General features: G+C 36.7%; 1 protein-coding gene across 1 annotated transcript; it reads left to right on the top strand.

Moving 5' to 3' along the window:
• The first annotated feature begins 5220 nt into the window (after window positions 1-5220).
• dusp3a (dual specificity phosphatase 3a) lies at window positions 5221-20399 on the top strand. The gene is made up of 3 exons (XM_079596066.1): window positions 5221-5723; window positions 10553-10779; window positions 16377-20399. Exons 1-3 carry the CDS (start codon window positions 5557-5559, stop codon window positions 16583-16585), a joined length of 603 nt encoding a protein of 200 aa, XP_079452192.1. The 5' UTR covers window positions 5221-5556; the 3' UTR covers window positions 16586-20399.
• Window positions 20400-21710: the final 1311 nt, after the last annotated feature.

Below are 21710 nucleotides of genomic sequence, written 5' to 3'. Positions count from 1 at the left end.
GACATCCTGTGTTCTTTCAGAAGGGTGTTGCAGTCTGAAGATTGTACTGTAGCTCTTTTGAACCTTTTTATTTAAAGGAACAGAATCTGCACTCTAGATCTTTCCTCTTAAACTGCAGCGAGGTATTTTCTGAAACATACAATTTGCCACCAAAAAATGTATAATTACAGTTTCCAAGTATTTAACTCGCATAAGATAATTGTAGCCTTATTTCAACCCTGTGCTTACAAGGACTGAATCCGCATGTGACAGAACAGTCATCAATTTGGATTCAAACAAAGATACAAACATACAGCCCTTTCAGAGAATGAAAACAAGTGCAGCCTTCAACTTACATAAGAGAGCTCTGAGAAACAGCCATCGGGGCTTGTGTGTTCAGGGCCGGTTACATACTGAACTCATGATGTGGAAAACTGTCGAGTACTGATGGGGACTGTTTCATTGCATAGGAGAGAGACATCACAACACTTCTACTGAATCAGTTTTGTTTGTTTGTTTTCACTAATAGGCCACAGTTTTTAAAAGAAAAACTAAGCTATTTTTGTTCAACAAGACCACTATTGTATTTGTTCTAATTTGGTCTGGCATGCTTGTTAGAACTCTAATAACTACAACACACAAAAGACGCCTATGGATATCTGTACTTGATAAGAGGACGTCTGTTATTAAAGGGCCAAGAGCTTTGGATAAACTTTTCTAAGATTTGGTTTGTGGTGCCGTTGTCTTAGCTTTAACTTACAAAAATGCGGTAAGGTAGAGGGGATTTATACTGCAAACAAACCGAGAGCTGAAGAGATTTATGCTTGTAATGAGGGATCTCCCTTGACAACATATTTCAGCTTTAAAAACACACCACTGCATCAAGTTATATCAGCATTGTGTTGACAACTTTGGAGACACTTGTTTATTTGAGCAACAATATATCTGGTATCTGTTGTCAAAATGTATTTAGTTTAGTTAAACATGTTTAATTCTCTTATGAGAGCTGTTTAACACAAAATACCTATGCCTACCCTGAATAATACATTAATAACTCACTATAAGATAACATTAATAATTTAACTTATTTTGAGCAATGTACTATACTGTGCAACATAGCAGAAAATAACAACAATACATTTAAAAGTAGAAATAATGTAGAAAAAATTAGAGCACAAAGAATAAATCTCAAAAATATATATTTTTAGATTTTTGCAAGAAGTCTCTTATGCTCAACGAGGCTGCACTTATTTTATCAAAAACACAGTGAAAACACCAATATTGTGAAATATTATTACTTTTGATAATAGTTTTCTATTTATCAATTTAAAATGGCATTTATTCCTGTGATGGCAAAGCTGAATTTTCAGCATCATTACTCCAGTCGTCTGTGTCACGTGATCCTTCAGAAATCATTCTGATATGCTGATTTGCTAACATTTATTATTATTATCAATGTTGAAAAAAAGTTACGCAGCTTTATATTTTTATGGAAACCCTTATACATGTTTTCTTCGGGATTATTTGATGAATAGAAAGTTCAAAAGAACAGCATTTATTAGAAAAATAGAAATCTTTTTTAAAAAAACATTATAAATGTCTTTACTCTCATTTTTGATCAATGTAATACATCCATGCTGAATAAAAGTGTGAATTTATTTGACGTGCAGATGATCTTATATTAAATATCTGTGACCTAAGACTTAAAATATAAAGAAATCATAAATCACAATAAATGATGAACACAGTGTGTGAGACATTTAGGATGTGCAGAGATTCTGTGAGCTCTGTCCTGTTATTCAGGTTAGAAAATGTCCCGCTGCTTAGTTATGCACCAGTGAAGCAGGAGAGGGAACACAGAGGGTTCAAAGCAAGTGCAAATCACCACAGATTTAAATTACAAATGTAACCACGTGTACTGGGCACACAACATCTTCTATAAGGGTTTAAAAAAATCATGATGGTTTTTGATCTCATGGTCAAACCGTAATGGGTAAAGGCTAAATACGTTTCCATTATTAAACGTGTGTGGTGTTTATTAAAAGTTAAAGAGGAACAGAATGCAGAAAACTGAATGCCTCTTTTCAAACCCTTACTGTCTCAAAATAAACATTATAATCCTCAGGTCTAATGCAGACAACTAAACGGCTGTGGACCAGATGACCTCATCTCAATGACAAACATGAGTGTCATGACCTCATTTCTCAAGTGATAGATTCATGCGCCCATTACACAGCCACCCATCAAGCTGACAATTGTCAAGGAGGTCAGTCTCAGAGTCTCTGAAACTCTTGGTGTCTCTTTGCAAAGTCAGGCTCTGTTCCTTGCTGTCATTTGCTCCAGGTGCTTCGGCAAACAGATGGTTAGATTATGCACGAGTCCCATAGTGCAGTGCTGTCTCAGGGGGCTGTATTTTCTTGAAGGTCATTATTAGTAATATATTCTTCCAGAAGGATCTGACAGCAATGATGAAAGCAAATGCTGAAAGTAAAAATGCCATTGCCAAGGTCACAATCAGAATGATTGCTGTGTTATATTTAGCAAAACATGATGTGCTATGATAATAACATGCTTAGAGCTCGTCCTCAGCTTTGGTGACATCCTCTGTGGGTAAGTGCACTTACGAATAAAACATGTCCATTAAAAATCTAGAGCTGAGTGCCACCTACTGGATGATACATGGTACTGACTACTGCAGTGAGATTTTTTAATGAATACTAGATGAAGAACAATAGAGCCACATATGCATTTGGAGGAGACATTTAACTTCAATCTGAGGGTTCAAAGCAGACTGTTTTATATATGCAATATATATATGTATTGCTCCAACTAATCAGAATGCAAATGGTGTAGTCACATTCCCTATGGATCTCAGAGCAAACATGCTGATTTGGTATGAGGGCATGTTGCTCCCTGGGGTAACATGCATTATGTCCCTTTGAGAAACATACAGGTCTACACAACCCAAATGCACAAAGCTCATAATAAAACGTTATTTTATATTTGGTATAAATAATTATATTTGCACGAAATCATATGTATACATTTAATATTTATATTTGTAAGTTTATAAATGACAATTTAAAATTTGCAACAAGCTCGAAATTGTACAGCTTTAACATAACTCTATAAAACATAATTATTTTATATTTTTTTTATATATATATTGTATTTACTAGATATCGTATTTAGTTATAAATGTTTTGTAAATGTTTCTTTTAAAAGATTACAAATTGACAACATTTTCTGTAGAAAATATTATTTTATGCGACATAAAAGTGATTACAACAATATAAATAATTATGTTAAAAAAATCATGCATGCATTATGTTGTGTTGTCAGGGTCTCAGGTGGTTTAGTTTGTTCCTGGATTAATTGGATGGACACACAGAGTCCCAAGTTGTCAATAAAAAGACAATTGAACTGATGCAGTCCTTCCTCCAACCCTAGATTACTTCCAAAATATTCAAATCATGCCCTTGGCTATATTTTACGAAGAGAAATCCACACAAGAACTCTCTCAGTAAGAAATGTAAACACAAGTGAAATAAATTGGCATCTTAGGCATCTTTTTGATAGTCTCGTTGCTATGGACTTGCATGGCAGCTCATTTTATTGCTATGGCAACAGAAAATGGCTGGCTTTATGTCAAATATTGTAATATCATGTCATCTACAGGGCAAAGTCACAATGAGTATGCAGACAATGACATTTAGACTTGACATTCTAATAAAAAAGTGTCCTCGCAGTAACATTAAGCTTGCCGCTCCAAAATATAATCACAGACTAACCAGTCAGATTGATTGTATTTATGCAACTGTAGAACAGAAGGTCACAGCAGAGGTCAACTGTTATTGGACACAAGACCAGCTCTAAACACTTCCCTCTCATTGAACAGCTGTTCGGCCAACGTCGTCTATTGGATTCTGTGAAAAGCTGAGTTTTTTTTTCCATAAGACAGCTGCAATTAAGACACTACTGCTCGCTTCCCTTAAGGTATTTTAATTTAAGTACATAAGTGAAATACATTCACTTATGTACTTAAATTAAAATATCTTAACACCTGTATTTAGTTTCGTAAATTCAGGAGTTTTTTTTTTTCACTCAGTAATGTTTTGGCCAAATAAAAATATTTTACACTTAAAAAATATATATATTTTTGAGAAACATAAAATACAATGTATAGGGCTCCAGTCATATCAGTGTTCTCGAAAAGGCTGTTTCTCTACATAAACATTAAGACAGTAAACCATGACTGAAGGAAGTTAAAGTTAGAATAAAAATTTATATAAAATGCATGACTAAGAAGGGAGAGAAAATATAGTTTATTTCATTGTGTCTTGACCCTTAAACCAATTCGCTTTTCAGAGAATTTCTTTAAAATGCTGTCTGTGCAGATTTGTTTAAAATCCAATAAATGTACTGTTACTCCCTCTAGTGGTTTAATAGATAATTACAAATTTAGGATATTTTTGTTTACATGCTTTCATGAAACAATCCATGCATTATAATTTATTTTAATGATACTCGTGCACAAGGCACTAAGGCAGTTCATGAAAAGAAACAGCAAAACTGAAAATTATACTCGAGGATGGAAGATGAAAAATTATGGAAAGTAGGCCTATACATTTCTTCAAATGAAATGCATATGACTAGAGTATTGTATGTAGGCTATTGTAAGGCAATATAAAATTACTTAATATGTGAACTTGGCAAGGATCTCAGTTTCAGTGTGGCTATGATTCAAATAAAAAACATGAGCCATATGCTTGAAAGCATGCAAGTGGCTGTGGGCCTATATCCATATTATGTCCCCACATTTTATACTCATACACAAATTATGTCACTCCATCAACATTTAGATAACTTTCTTTCTATTGTAATACACATTTTGTCCAGATAAAAACATCCCTGGAGCTCTTGTAATTTACTTCAGGGTCTGTCAAATTTGACCGAATAAATCAGACATTAAGTTTCAGAGTTAAAATATGTGGGTTAAAAGCCACTTGTTAGATTAATAAAGGAGAGAGATAAATAAATAAATAATCTTAATTACTTTTACTAAGCCTGGCGGTCACAACATCAATTAACACACAAATCTAGCCTCACATGAAGGGAGGGGTCGATGCTCAGTGTTACTAGATCAATGGGAGACACTAAACGGATTACGTGTAGAGAATGAGCTTTAAGGACGTTGTTTTACGCACAACAGGCGACATGCATGTTCAAAATGCTGTCTAACCTGTATGAATTGTGGATGGATTCGACGAGCGAGTAGAGTCCCCTTTAACGTCGCTCTCATTGACTCGTGTATCGGGGCGTTGTCGCCATCTTCCGCCAGTTCTGTTACCGACCTCATCACCGGAGCATCACATCAGACCGCCGGTGGGCGAGTCCGGGTGTGTCTGTCTGCCTGCGAAAGCGTCCAGAAAGCTCGCAAATAACACCGAGAGGGGAGGGAAATAAAATGCTGGGTTCTCGAAAGCTGTCACATCTTCATCACTAGACACTTGTTGTTTCTTTCTTTTTTACATTTTCTTTCTTTTTTTTTTTTTGCTTTTGGAGGAGGAGAGAAGCATGAAGAAGCATATCAGCCCCGCGAAGGTACCACTGGAAGTCACCGTACCAGACACCGAGGCGACTGTACAACAACTCAACAAGCTGCTGTCCAACGGCAGCGGTTTTTATAGCCTCCCAGCACAACATTTCAACGAGGTCTTTCCCAGGATTTACATCGGCAATGCGTAAGTTCAAACGATCTCATGCAGACTTGTGTGCTTCTGATAGCAGGAAAACACGGACAGGTATCTGCTTTCAGCTCTTGGTCAAATGTGTTGATTTGTGAGGTGGCACTGGCAATTGATCTGTAACTGGATCAATAAATAAAACCTCCCAGTGAATAGCCGAATCTTTTACATTGTCTAGGTGCGAAACAACAAACCAGTGAATGGAGTGTGTCACCTCTCCACCTATGAGAACAATCACGAAGCCACAGGAGATTTTTGATAACGTTTACATAGCGAGTCTGCAAGCTGCTTTTCTCCACGACTGTCCTCTATCGGTAACATCTTGCTATCTCTGAGATCACTGGTTACAAAATCGCTTCAGTCTTACATCAGTCACGTGTTTCTTTGTATTAAATTATTACTAACGCATATTAAGTGCATATTTCCTCTAGCCTATCATACAAAGAGAAAACGAGGGGTTTAAGTCATTCGTTTTTCTCGACTCACAGATTAAAATTCCTGCCGATTCAACTGCATAGATCTTGAAAGATGACTTTGAATCATGTGCTAAAGAAAATAAACTTTTATGAAAAATTGTATAATTGTGATTTTGGACTCAAAATCCGTGACACGTCCACTGTCTCCACTATTTTTGGTTTTAAGATAACACAAAAGTTTATAAAGGTAGTCAGATTGTGTAACTTATTTTCAGGTGCTAAAGTTACCATGAAATCAAAATTGACAATAAAAAAAAAAAATGTATCACATGACATGCGGAAAAACTGTGTAGAATCTCATATGGTCCAGCGCATTTAGATCTGCGTTTCGTTGATCGACTGATCGAGTCTGTTTTTCAAAGATGGCTTCTGCTTGTATATGTGAAGTTGACTGTATGTATAAAATATCTTCTTATTAAACTGTCTGGACACTGTCAAAGTTCTCAATGCTTCGGTTTGCATGTAGGGACCCTCATTATGCTACCGTGTTAGTGTGGGGCTATTTTGAGCCTTGTTAGTGGTATTAACAAGCGATTTTTATTTGTCATTACTCTATGCCCCATATACTAGCGTTATACTAGCGTTATAGGCTAAACTGTTTTTAGAGATAAAACTATTTACATTCGATAATCATGAAAACAAATCTCAGATAACGGTTGACTAGGTAACAATGTGTAATTAGACCAAAGGTTCATTTTGCGCTGGAGTTCTCCTTTAAACAATTAACATTAACATTCATTAACATTAACAAAATAGGTACATTTTTAGTTATTGATTTGTTCCTGGAATACATTTTTAAAGTAACGCGCACGGACAACATTGATTTTCCTTATACATTTATTTTGGTGCAGAAAACAGTCTAAAGTACTTTTTTTTATTTTTTATTACTGTATAGTTTAATTAAAAAGTTTGAATCGAATGGATGTTGAGTGCATCGGATCAAATAGCTTTTGAATTACTTCAGAGAGTTTTAAACTAGAATCAGTTTGCTGGCAATTCAAAGACTCACATCCCTTCTCTGCACTCACTAAAGGAGAACTGCTCAGAGGTGGTTTGCAAAAACTTGAGGCAGATCAGAGACATCACAAGACGAAATCAGTCATCATGACATCAGTCGGATTAGTTCTCAGAGATATTTGTTCCTACAGGTAGTTTGTGACTAATATGAATGACAAGAAAAAGGAAATATTTAATGTAATAGTCATTTTAGAAACAATTTAGTAAACTATTTAACATAATATAATTTGAATTAGCTCCAGAATGCTAGTAGGTTTTCAAATATGCTGAGCAAAAAAAAAAAAGGTTTATTTCTATAATGAAACTGAGCTAGTAATGGTAACTGTTATTTTGAATGGTTGGAGTATTGTTTTATGCATTAATTGCAATCGCAAGACTGTAAACAACACACATCTTGGACATAGACTGTATTATGTTTTATGAGTGACTTCCTCAGTATCACTTATTTGTTTAATAAATCAGCTTACCTGAACATCATTGTATTGGATAACTATAGAACAAGCACATTATCTCTTTGTAACAACAAATCAATTTGAGCATAAAACAACAGTCTGATGTGCCTGTGCTCCTACGAGCAGCAGGAATTTACATATGGTCATTTGTAGATATTGACAAAACATTCACACCGAGCTGCTAATGTCTGTATCGTGTCTGTAGCTTCCAGATTTATTTGTATTCAATATGACAGACAGATAGATAGATATATTACATACATAGGCCTACATAGATTTAGTCTACAATATAAACAAAACACACATATGATACAATTCAAACAATACACTTTATAGACAAGTACACCGTGCACAACAAATCCTGCTGTTTTTTTTTTTACACAATATGCACGGTATGCACAAAAAGGTACATTTTGCACTTGTATTATATTGCACAGTGGTTTACAATGTTGTATATTAGGACTAATATTACAAAACGATTATGTTTGAAATTTGATGATCCCATCCATAATTACCCATCTAGATAAGATTGAATGTCCACATTGTGTACAGGATGTACTGCACTGTTGTTGTTTGTTCAGATTGAGTGCAGTGCAACTGAGTGCAGATATAAGAGTGTGCCAATTTCTGCCAAATCTTTGTAGTTATTATTCAGTTAGTGTTATGACTGTAGGATATGACCTAAATGATACCGTCTTTTGTAACATAAAGGAATTATGATTATATATAAATCCTAAAAGTTTACTTGTGCTGCTTTAATAATGTTTTCAGCATTTGTGCGTCATTGTCACTACTACAATTTTTTATCAGTTCATGTTAAAAGTAACCTCCAGTGCGATTTGAACCTTTTACCATATGTAAAGGTGCAGTATGGGGCAATGGGCCACTTTTTTTATTGCACACCACCCTTTGTAAGACTTACATTAATAATGCATGTGAAGGGACTGCAGTGAACAGAGTGCAGGACAGGTGAACAAGATGCAAAGCAAACACTTTCTCTCTCTGTTTCTCTCTCTCTCTCTCTCTGTTTCTCTCTCACTCTCTGTTTCTCTCTCACTCTCTGTTTCTCTCTCTCTCTCTCTCATACACACACACGCACGCACATGCACACGCGCACACGCGTACACACATACAAACACAGGGAGAAATATGACCACAATCTGTAAAGGCTCCATATAGACAGACTCACTGGTTAGGGGAGAGTTTGAATTATGGGCGTTGGGCGGCACATCAGAGTCCATCACTTCATCACCACTGAAGAGCCTCCGCTGCTGGCAGAAACAGAGACTGATGGGCCGCTACATATCCTCCACTTATAAACCAAAAGGGCTGCACATTTTATCTTTATTTAGGTTTTTTATTTTTTAAATACTGTGTAAATACAGTGTCATATATAATTTTAGGTAAGTATTTTAATTGTATTAGGTAATATATACTAGGCCTATATATATTCTCCATTATATGTGTGCAGTCATTCATCTTCGGCATTGTAAGGTGTTAGGGGAGCGCTGAGGAGTGGACGAGAGAGACATAAAGAGGCTGGATTTTTAGCAGACAAAGATGAAAGAGTTCCAGGTGCTAAAGCAAAATACAGACAATGCAACTACATTGCAGAGCATTCTGCTCCGCTCTCTTCTCATCTCTTGTTTTCTCTCTCTGTGGACTTAAAGTCCTATTTTTGGGCACTACGCTGGACGCCTATGGCTCTTTGTATGCCTCTGGGCGGCAGCCAAGATTTCCTTGGTGTGTCTGTTCTGGTTTAGAACACTGCTGTCTCCAGGGGCCCTCTGACATCGGCCGACATCTCTGCCAACCAAAAGCGGCTCCACAATTCACTCCAATCAATCTCAAACTAGACACAGCAGACCGTTCTGTAGTTGAGGCTTTGGGGTGGGGTTGGCAGGGTCTTGGGTTTGTTGGAACTACAAACTGAGAACGTGCAGATTGCCATTGTTTATCGCTAATGCGTAAACATGTACGTAACATAAGGGGTTACGTAACAGTTCATCAAGAATGAATGATTCAGCAGTGAAAGAAAAGAACACGAGAAATGGCATTACATTTTAATCTAGGCCTATACCTTTAGAAATATATTAGCGAATAATGCTCTGTTTACACTGGCAGCGATTTTACAATTGAGATAGTGCTGGTAAAAATAAGATGTTATGGCTTGTTCACACAAAGGACTAACTAGTTTTAAAAATCTTTATCAATTTAAAATAATAGCAGAGTTTACACCACAACAATTGGAATCACATTCAAAATGATTTTTATTAGCTGATAAATGATTCAGAATCCATCCTGCTTTAAAGAGCTTGAGCATTTATGGAGGCAGGCGACATAAATTGAGCATGTATATTAAAATAAACAGGAACGGGACTTTATTTTTATTTTATTTTTGTCAAAGACAAAGTTTTCTTGCTGCCAGAAATGAATGGCAACAATTTCTATGGCATGGTTTGCCATTCATTTTTATAACTTGTCACTGGGCAGATAAAAATTGTATAGAACAGTGTCTTCACTCCTATTGGTAGATGTTGAATTTTGAGCACGGCTCATTTGCATCATTTAAAAAAAAAAAAATGTGATGACCAACTTCCGACTTGTTGGTCATCATTAGTTGGCTCTCTTAGTTCAGGTTGACCTAGTAATGTTTATGAACATCACTACCGTTAAGATTGTTGTTTCGTGTTCTTACTTTTTTATACTGAACACGGGCACATCTATTTGTTGCTGTAGGTTTCATTGACTCGGTCTCAACACACTTCTGGTCTTGGTCTTGACTCAAGCTGGTCTCAACTACAACACTATCATAAACCATTACAAAATTGGTTTGTGTGTTCCAGGTGAGTCTCACACGTGCTCTGCTTCTGCTCCCCAGGTTTGTGGCACAGAATGTGATGCGTCTGCAGCGGGCGGGTGTGACACACATACTGAATGTCGCAGAGGGAAACTCTTTTATGCATGTGAACACCAATGCAGGGTTCTACACAGGAACTGGGATCACGTACCACGGCATACAGGCCAATGACACTGAGCAGTTCAACATCAGTGCCTTCTTTGAGGAAGCGGCAGACTTCATTGATAAGGCTATGGCACATGGAAAAGGTTGGTCCCTCTTCTCTCTTTTTTTTGGTCTTCTTTGGACCTATTATAAAGAAAGCATTTACCAATCACCAATAAGACTATCCCAAGATATTACATATATATTGTTCAGTCCTTTTAAAGGGATAGTTAAACCAAAAATGAAAATTCTGTCATTAATTACTCACCCTCATCATGTTGTTCCAAACCCGCAATACTTCCGTTCATCTTCGGAACACAAATGGAGATCTTTTTGATGAAATCTGAGAGCTTTCTGTCCCTCCATTGGCACACAACTACTATGATGCTTCAAAAAGTTCATACAGAGATCGTAAAACTAATCCATATGAATGGAGCGGTTTAATCTATATTTTCTGAAGTGACTCGATCGCTTTATATGATTAACATATTTAATTAAGGCTTTTATTAACATATAATTGATCAGCGAACATAAACAGCAGCTCAACCGATCCGGCTTGACGTGCAAGAACAAACCTCTGCGAAACACAAGAATGAACCTCATTGGTTCTCGCTCGTCAAGTGAACATGCTTGAGCTTCCGTTTCCCACAACTGATGTGTGAGTTGATGAATGTTCATATGTGAATAAAAGCTTAAATTCAATGTTTATTGTATAAAGCGATTGTGTCTCTTCATAAAATTTGGACTAAACCGCTCAATTCATATGGATTCGTTTTTTACGATCTCTTTATGAACTTTTTCATCAAAGTGTCAAAGTGGTAGTTGTGTAGCTGTCTGTGGAGACACAGAAAGCTCTCAGATTTCATCAAAAAGATCTTCATTTGTGTTCTGATGAACGAAAGTCTTACGGTTCGGAACGACATGAGCGTGAGTAATTAATGACCGAATTTTTATTTTTGGGTGAACTATCCCTTTAAAATAACACAGATTCTTAATAATTCATGAAGTAAGCCAGTGATGTCTTTGCGGAGATAAATTACATGCATGACTATGCTGTGGCATTTATAACTTGACCTTTCTCTAACAAGGCAAGATACTTATTTTTACACCAACCCTTTTCCCTTATGCAAGCATTCTTGTATGTATCACTGTCTTTTTTTAATGCTTTGTCAGGATGTAATAAATGAAAGGAAAGAATACAGTATTTCAATTTATTGAAATGTTATATGTATCCATGGATAATGTATCCCAAAGTGGATCTGGTAGTCCCTATACACACATTTTATCCCTAGATATCTCACACCAGTCGTTTTAATTGGTGCATTTAAACCCATCTTTTATGGCATGGATTTTATGCCATCTCTAACACAGAGGAGCAATTATAAAGCATCTTAATTGCAAGTCATCTTGGCAGCAGGAGCCCAGTAAGCGGTAAATCAGACGCCATGCCTGGGTCGAGGGAGGACACTAATCTTTTCACTGAGAGCTTAAGCTGAAACAAAAACCTCTAGAATATATGCTGCCATTTCGCAGACCGGCTGAGCTCAGCTGTGACATTTGCGACAGCCATACTTACAGTGGGCTTGATGTCATCTGGTGAATTTGCAGGCTGAATCACAATGAGCAGTGGGAGGGATGAAGGTCTGAGAGCTCCCGCTGCCTCTGAGTCACTCTGAATCGGTTTTAAAAATATGCTCTGCATTGGGGTGGGTCACGATGGCCGATTTGTCGACTAGTCTTAGATCCATTCTTGTTTTAAGTGTAGGTGCTTTAAAGGTGCACTGCGGAGGATTTTATGTAGCAGGATTCCGAGTACTAAAAACACTTTTTTTTGCCTTACCCCTATTCACTACGGTGAGCCGAAAATTATTAATTATCTTGAGCAGTTGACTTGGAATTTTATGTTTCAGTGATGAGAATTGAGAAGCCAAAGTTAGTATAGTTTAGATGGTAATGTCATTCACACAATTTTTTTTTTTTTTTTTTGCGTTTAAATATGTGACATGCAGGGCAGTGGAATGAGAAAAAACTGTAAGGTTTAGAAATACGTTTGTTAAAAGTTTAACTTTTTTTAACTTGAGGGCTGTTTTTTTTTAGAAAACCGTGTTATGCGAGATGGAAAAGACGTGAACGCAATAGTCCGTCAAAGCAGCAAAAATGCATTTTATGTGGATGACAGTAGAATAGTCTGTCAAATTAAAAGTAAAATGTTTTAGTTCATTTGTTGAGAAGCCATTCACGTTGCTATGGTCAGTATTGGGGGTAACGTGAGTTAGGTAATCAGTTACTTTTTTCAAGTAAATAGTAAAGTAATGCAGTACTTTTCAGTTTAGAATGAAATATCTGAGTTACTTTTTCAAATAAGTTACGCAAGTCACTTTGTTTTCCATTTATTACAGCTCTCCCCATCCCATGTTGAGAGAAATCGAGAGTGAGGTGCGCTGTACAAATTTGATGGTTATTGTTATTCTAGACTAAATGTGAGCATGCCTTTACTCATCACACTTGCACCAAAACAGGTTCAATATTCTTTAAATTAAATAAAAACAGTGAAATGCAAACTTAGAATATTTTGCAAACCTGCAATAATTAAATGCTTATTAACACAAATATACTATATGTATTTAATCTAACTTTATTAAACAATGTCTTTGCCGCAGTCCTTTGATGATCCAATTCAATCATACATGGCAATATTATGAAAAAATTACTTTGGATAAACATCACATTTGTGTTATTTTTTAATTGTAATAAATTTTTTCTGAAGTAAGGCCCTGTCCCAAAGGGCACCCTAAACACTCGCGGCCTTACTACGAGTCTGCACTTTCGTGACGTAAAGCCGATTTGACTGTAGGGTAGAAGTCTGCTACGGAGCTCGCTTCAATTCGGGCTCGGCAAAAGTGCGCATCGAGCGTGCATATCGACCACTCGCGAGTCCCCTTCTGAAACCTAAAATGACAAATTGGACGCTCTACAGTTTCATGGACTTAACGGACACGCGTACGCAGCAGCCATTGTGAGTCCACCGGACCGAAAGTGCATATGAAGTGTGCCATTGGGGAAAAGGCTTAAAGATATAATATGTAATTTTTTTCGCCGCTAGGGGTCGCTAACCTCTTACAATAACAAAGGCGTAGGTTGATGACGCAAAATTTCCTGCGGAATTATGGAACTTGTCAAGCCGATGGATCTAATAATGTTTATGGATGAGTGAATACATTTATGTTTTTATGTGGTATGAAGCAGAGCACGATTGCTAATAAGAGACAGATATCAGCGCCAAACGCGAGTCCCGCGGATATAAAGGGATAAGGACATTTAATTCTATCGAACTACCCGCAAGTGCAGAATTACTACTCACACAGGTCAGTTTATTAGACAAATGAAACTTGTGAGGTAACGCAGCGCTGTTTCATTAGGTCTACACTATCACACTAAACTGCATTTGAGTGTTTAAAGTTATAATGTTATTCTATGTGTTCGTTTGTTGGCTATATGAGACTAGCAGTAAGCTAGATCAACATTAGAATAACATACAGATCATATTCTAACATTTCATCATGTCGAACTATATAACATTGATTAGGTTTATGTACATTTGCTCAACTGTCTAATAAAGTACATGTAAGAGCGTAAAGTACATGTAAGAAGTACATGTAATATTGATCCTCTGTCGAGTCGAAGTTTGTCAAGGACGTGAAGCTCTCGGCATCTCGAAAACGCCACGCTGATATTGATCCTCGTTTTAGTTCTCCTTTTTCCCAAAAGTCTGCTTGCCACGGTCCATAATGTTTGAACGAAACAACAACAGCATGCAGTTAGACGTTACGCACTACGCAGTTGTCCACGTCTGTCGCCATGGTTACTATGGCAGTACTTGAGCAGAAACCAGGGATAACGCGGATATTACGTCAGTCACGTGACAGGCGACAAGTGAACAGGGATTCCAGGATGCCCAATTATTTAAAATCGGAATTTCTCTGAAATTAAAAATCTTTGGGAACTTTTGGGATATTGTAAGTACACAACTGCAGGAAATATATCACACTGTGCAAGTGATTTTTGGACATTTTATTAGAAAATTCTAACATATTGTACCTTTAAGAGTGTTGAACTTTATTCTCCTGTGTCCTATTCTTCTGCAATCCAGAATGGTAATCTACAGATTAAAGGTTTGAGCTGTGCCCTCTACTGTTTAGGCATGAATTTGCATTTCCTTCTGACTGAGGCCAATTCATTTCACTTATGGTGCCTTTACATTTGCCAAAAAATATATATTTTTTGTTATTCTAGGGACACGTGTTGCAAATTAGCTTTAGCTACCTGTACAAGTACTATGATACACGCATTGGGTGGCTGTTGTCACACTTTTATCTACAGTATGTTTATTGTATCTGTCCCTATACAAATAAAACATTAAATAAACATAGAGCAATTCCAATAGGGTCCTCACACCATCGATGCTCTGGCCCTAATAAAATAAAATATGCCTAGCCCAGGCGAGAAAAACCAATGCAAAAGTATCATAACATATTACTTTCCATAAAAAGTAATTAGTTACTTCTTAAAGGGAGTGATGCAATATTATAACAACACATTACTATCAAAAGTATAGAGGCCATGGTTACAATCTTAAATATACTACTAATAATAAAGAACTGAATTTCTCATGACATCTGATTTCAATGAGTAAACATTACCAAACAAGCGTTTTTTATATCTGTAAGTCTACCTCTACATTTTTACAAAGCAAATTCCCTTAGCATATTAATGATTATTTATTAAATGTTGTGATTTTTCCCTGATTATTACAACTGTGAGTGAGCTACACATACTGCAAATGTCAAAGTGCTCATTCTGAAATCTGAATACAGATTTATGCTTTTTTTAAGGCATGCGCATACAACTTAATTTGCCTTATACAGTTATTCACTGTGGTTATGTTAGATAATATTGTTTTCATTCTTACTCTTAATTTAAATGATTTGACAGTGGTTTGGTTAACAGCATGTATTTTAAAGCAGTTAATAAGAACACATCAGAAAAAAAAGAAAGAAAAAAATTCTGAGAAATATCACTGGCTGCGAATGGACTTAAAGACATTAAATATTATTTTATACTGTCAGTATTAAATGTTATTTATACTGTCCATCCGAGCAAGAAGATTTGTACCAGCTGGTGCAACCCGCCCAAGAAAGTGTCCTATGTGAACATGCACAGTTACTGTATACAGGACATCCTTAATGTTTTGTTTAAATTTACCAACTGGCTAGTCGATTTTGAAAATATATAGCTCTACATTGATCTACAGGGAGCAGAGATTTAGGAATCAATGAAGACTATCTCCTTGACACATAAACAGCACAAAGACTCACGGGAGAACATAAGTAAGTGGGGCTGCTGGTGGAGGAGGCATCAGGTTTCAGATCCTCTGCTGTATCTGCCAAATAAGCACAGCTAGGGCTGGCAAGGTGAATTCCTCCTGGAGAGTGGGCAGGTCAATAATGGATGTGTACGTGTGTGTTTGCATGTTTGGATGGGAATTGGTCTGAAGGTTGACTTGACTTGAGAAGGTTCGCAATGTAGTATATAAAACGGATGTTGCGGCAGAGGCCACATTTGTATCCTCAAAGGATGAGATCTTGGGTAGCGCTCCAAACACTGCCTTTTTAAGTCGTTTTTTCAATGATTTCTCTTCTAGGAAAGGTGTATGTTCACTGCCGGGAGGGCTACAGCCGTTCGCCCACCATCGTCATCGCTTACCTCATGCTCCGTCACAATATGGATGTACGAGTTGCCACAGCTACAGTAAGACACAAGAGAGAGATCGGCCCGAATGATGGATTCCTGTGCCAGCTATGCCAACTCAACGAAAAGCTGGCGAAGGAGGGCAAGTTGAAGACCAAATGATCGAATGTGCTCTACCCCCCACATATACTCACAGGTGCACACAGTCAAACTAGTGTGCACAATATTTCCTTTCCAAGTATATTAACAGAATGTATTCATACATCCAGAGCATATGCATGGAGGTATGCAAAGTGTATTCACACACACACACACACACACACACACACACACACACACACACACACACACACACACACACACACACACACACACACACACACACACACACACACACACACACACACACACACACACACACACACACACACACACACACACACACACACAGAGTCACCTGAGGTGTTGTCAGTATCCTGAATAGTTACTCCTGCATCCAGCTGGCTGGTAAAGGGACATTTACTGAATAATTAAGGCTGTAGAAGGGGCAAGGGTAGCATTTTATATGTCATCACAACTGTTTTGCTTTTGCATATTTCCCATGATAATCAGTGTCTGTGTTTCACCAGGTACACCTAAAGCATTCCAATTGCCAACTATTTGTATATCTCACAAATTCAACTTTTGGAGCAGATTAGCCCAATCATCATCTGTAAAGTAGAGCACAATCATCCTACGGGCTCCTATTTGCCAGAAATACTGCGATTGTTTAATCCATTCCTATTTGTATGTGGGGGAATATGATATTTAGGTATAAAAAAAGCACGAAAATACACCTTTTAACTCATTTACAGAACTACGGCCAGATTTTTGATGGCTTTCCAGCATTTTTAATCAGGACTAAACAGGAGGACAAAACTGTTGTGTACCAGCACACAACCCATTCACTCTTTTAACATGAGATAAATTAACATTCCACAAATGGTATAGCATACAATCAAAAAGCCAACCGTATAGCTCGGCTTCAACAGACGCTACAAACCCGGTTCTATGCACCAGTGATAATGAATCAGCCCCATTAGATCTCTTTACTCTGGAATCACTGTCTCTCACTGCCAAGTCTCATGCCACATTTTGTCCACCACAAGATCACAGTCAGCCTTGACCAGAGAGACACGTCCGATAGGTGGAGAGCCTCTGCCATGCCAACTGCCTAATGATGTGCCCTTACACAAGGTTTGTTACCCCAGAGGCTTTGTGCGCCTTTATACTGCTAGTTCAAAGATCAGAGGAAGGAGTGCAAAGCATGTGGAGCGTAGATATTTAAAGGTAGCTGTTGAATGAGATAGGTTTACTTCGGGCTCAGCTTTGTCTTTTTAACAGCATCGCTTTAGCACGGGAATTGACTCGGTTTGCTGCATTCCTGGCTTGTTTCAGGTTTTAAAGGGGTCATATCATACATATTTTTATCATTTAATAATTTCCCCCGAGGTCCACTTATAACGTTAATCCAATTAAACAGGCCGTTTTTGCTGCTGTGCCTTTAAGACTTCTATGTAAGCATCCTCTTAGCATGAAACTAGTTAGATTGATGAGTTACCGATGGTTGACCTTCAATAACGGCATCTTTGCAAAAGGTTCACTCAATGGCCCACATTGAAATGTGCCGTTTTCAGATCAGACTGAAATGCAGGCAGACAACAACAACACAAAACATTTCTCTTATCATTATTATGATTATTCTATTCTGTTTAGAAATAACAGTGTCTATCATTATTTGCCCATATAGCTTTTCTGGGACTGGCTGAGCCATGTTGATGTGTAAATGTTAAAGTATTGGCATCTTAAATGTTAAACATTTCAGAATGAGACATTTTTGTAGCTTGGCTTTAGTAAAGGGTGTTATTGGACTGAGGAGGAAGTTTAGATTCCTTAAAGTTATGAGATTTCTCATGATATCTCATGAACCAACATCACTTCATTTGGAATAAGTGCATGCGCCAGTTTCAAACATGTAGCTTTTTGAATTAATCTAATTTCGTTTGTCAAATTTGATCAATCTAATACAGTATTAATAGCCCCTGGGCCTCTGCATATTTATTACTGAGGGGAAATAATAGTACAAATCGTAGGCTAGATTATAACACAAAGCACTACTTATGCCTCTTTTTTATATTTCTATATTCCAGATATATAGCCTATACTTGTATTTACATATTTAGATGTTGACATATATGAATGTATATGACCTGTCCATAATATTTGTGTATGACCAGTATCTATTAACAATAGAAATATCTAATATATTGTTGTCAACATTCACTTTACTTTAAAACACCATGAATGCCATTGCACATTCACCCATAAGACACAATTTTTGCTTCATACACATTATTGTTAGCTAAAAGCTTCCATATTATCCTGTTTTTCTTTTCACTGTGATGGAGGGTGGTGTGTTTTGCTATATTGTTTTCTTTTTAAAAATATTTTTTTGTTGTATTAGACAATTAGAGGATCAAAGTCTGTTTTCACAGCTAACATTGTTGCAGGCTACCTCACAGCATCCATACTATTGTAGCTACTTATCTAACCCATAGTCATTTTATCCTTGGGTTTTTGTCTAAGAGTATTTCAAATGGACAAATACTTATATGTATGAAAGCATTCAAACTATAAACATTCCTTTATTATAATCTGGAGACCTAGGCTTTATACAACCTAACCAACTGTAGCTATGGAACCCTGTGTGCCGTCACAAACAAACGTGAACTAATGAGGATGGTCTGTGCCAATGGCAAACAAAATCTGCCTGAGTTTTTAGCAGCAACTTTTAACCTCAAAAAGCAACAATGACGCATTTTGAATAAGCATATTTGAAAATTTCAACGTAAATATGTGTTTGCTGGCGCTGTTGGCTTCAGATGAAGAACACACCCTTTTGTGAATGGATATGTGGAAGGAGAAACACTGCCATCTGCTGTTGATAACCCGTGTGGTTTGCACAAACTGTCCTGCTATGTATTGCCTTTTATTCATATGTATCCGATTGTATGTTACACAGTGTATACATTGTAAACAGTGTAATTATACTGGGAAGATTAAATGGAAATGGTTGTACCACTATATGGCTTGATGATGTCAATAGTATAACAATGAATCACAATGCTGCTTGGTCATTTTGTATTTATGTCCCATTCTCAGTAGGCTATGTGATTGTTTTTTATTTAATAATTTTTACATTTTATTTCTATAACACTGAAGGAACACTACCTAAGACTGAACACAAACTGTCTAAGGTGTCTAGATTAACATGTCGACATGCATAAGTGATGCATTTTTGATGCACGTGCATTTTTTAGGCATCAGTGCGAAGTATTGTCTGTATTTTTGCGTCGAAATTTGTTTTGTCCACGCGTACAAGCACATTTGCATTTATGTGTGCACGCCGCTGACTAAACGTAACTCTATATCGTCTATGTGCCGTCTTTTACTCCTGTATGCTTTGTATTGTTGCTGTAATGTGATATTGTAAATGATTGACCACTTGTTTGTTGTAAAGGACATGGAAACCTCAGCAGCTGCACATTTGGCAGAAGGGTTTGGCACAAAATGTTCACACTCTCAAATTATGTTTAACATTTTGAGTTAGGGAGTTGCTTGAAGTGGCTAAATGACAGAATTCTGGTTTTGTTTTTAATCTGACTCAATCGGGAAAGGATTTACAGGATGCTTGAAATGGAGGTCAATTGAATGCATTCACATGACACAGGCTGTCTAAACATCCCACCTTAAAGCCTTATCCTGAAGATGGATTATATATATTTTTTTGATTCATGTCTTCACTTCACAAAGCAAAGTGTACAGCTTCTACAGACACTTTGTTGAAGTGCACTTGATTAAATCACAGTTATTTTTCTTACATTGGAAAAAATGTTCTTTTGTTTTATGATGTCAAAATAAATGGTTAAAATTAAAATGTGATTTTTTTTTTGTCTTTGATTTATTAAGATAGTGATTCCTACCTGTTAGTATGCATTGTTAAACCCTTAAAATTACAAGTTAATATAAAAATATTAAGTTGTCTATTTTTGTGGATGACACTTTACAGATACTACTGATCTACAGAACCATTTGCACATCACAATCACTACTTTTCAATAGTTTGAATCCAGTAATATATATATAATTACTGGCTTCAAATTGGCACATATATATAACAAATAGAGCAAAAGTTACACTATCAAATATTCCTATTTCCCATCTGTTCATCATGCTTTCTGTTCATCAAATAATCTTGAAAAAATGTATAATTGTTTTCACAAAAATATTTAGCACCACAACTATTTTTTAACATAGATCAGCATATTAAAATAATTTCTAAAAGATCACGTGACACTGAAAACAGAAGTAATGGCTGCTGAAAATTCAGCTTTAAATATCAACCACAAGTGTACACAGATAAATAAATATAATATGACAGTGAAACAAATCAAAATGTATAATTTTTTTTCTCCCTTCTTTATTTCTTGTATTGTCTTTCCAAATCCCAAAGCCAAAAACACTTCAATATTACATTTCATTGTCTCATATTACTCATATTGCTCAATGCAGTCATAAATTATTTTTGCATTTCCTCCTTGAAGCATGAGAGAGACTCATTTCTCATGTACAAGAGTAGTTTGCATGACAATACACTATTAGTTCTCCTTATGTGTTGCAAGCAGTCCATGTCTGTGGGCCTCTGCGGTCTTTGATTACAACAGAATGAGGCACATGAAAAAGCACTTACAACAGCCCCTAATTACTCCAGTTAGGTAACAGAGATAAGTAGGGTAACATTCAGCTGTGCACGGACTTTAATGCAACGTTTGAGTTGCCTCAGCAAATCTACAAAGACTGAGCAAATGAAGGACTTCATACTCACAACTAGATTTAATGCATATATCATCATGTTTTATGTTGTTGAAGAGATCATTATAAGATATGAGAGCAGGGTTAAGGTTTTGGGTCAGGGTGTGTGAATATTTATGGAAGTACAGTATGTACGTTATTTATGCACATATCTGAGAGATGCTTTATGGTAAGAGTTTATAGTCTGTCTCCAACAGATGGAGACAAACGCTTCCATAAATCTGTCTTCCTCTGGGGTCCTGTGCGCCTTGCACCATGACCCGCACACTAAAAAAATACTTTCTTTTGACACATACAGTGCATACTCATATCCACATAGTCATATAACACTCTGTCACAGAATCACAGAGGACAATTTCCCTGTGATTTGAAGCGA

Source organism: Phoxinus phoxinus, assembly GCF_949152265.1.
Source record: "Phoxinus phoxinus genome assembly, chromosome: 21".
NCBI classification, from domain to species: Eukaryota; Metazoa; Chordata; class Actinopteri; order Cypriniformes; family Leuciscidae; genus Phoxinus; species Phoxinus phoxinus.
The sequence above is the reverse complement of the archived record's forward strand: the minus strand, read 5'-3'. Positions and strand labels throughout refer to the sequence as shown.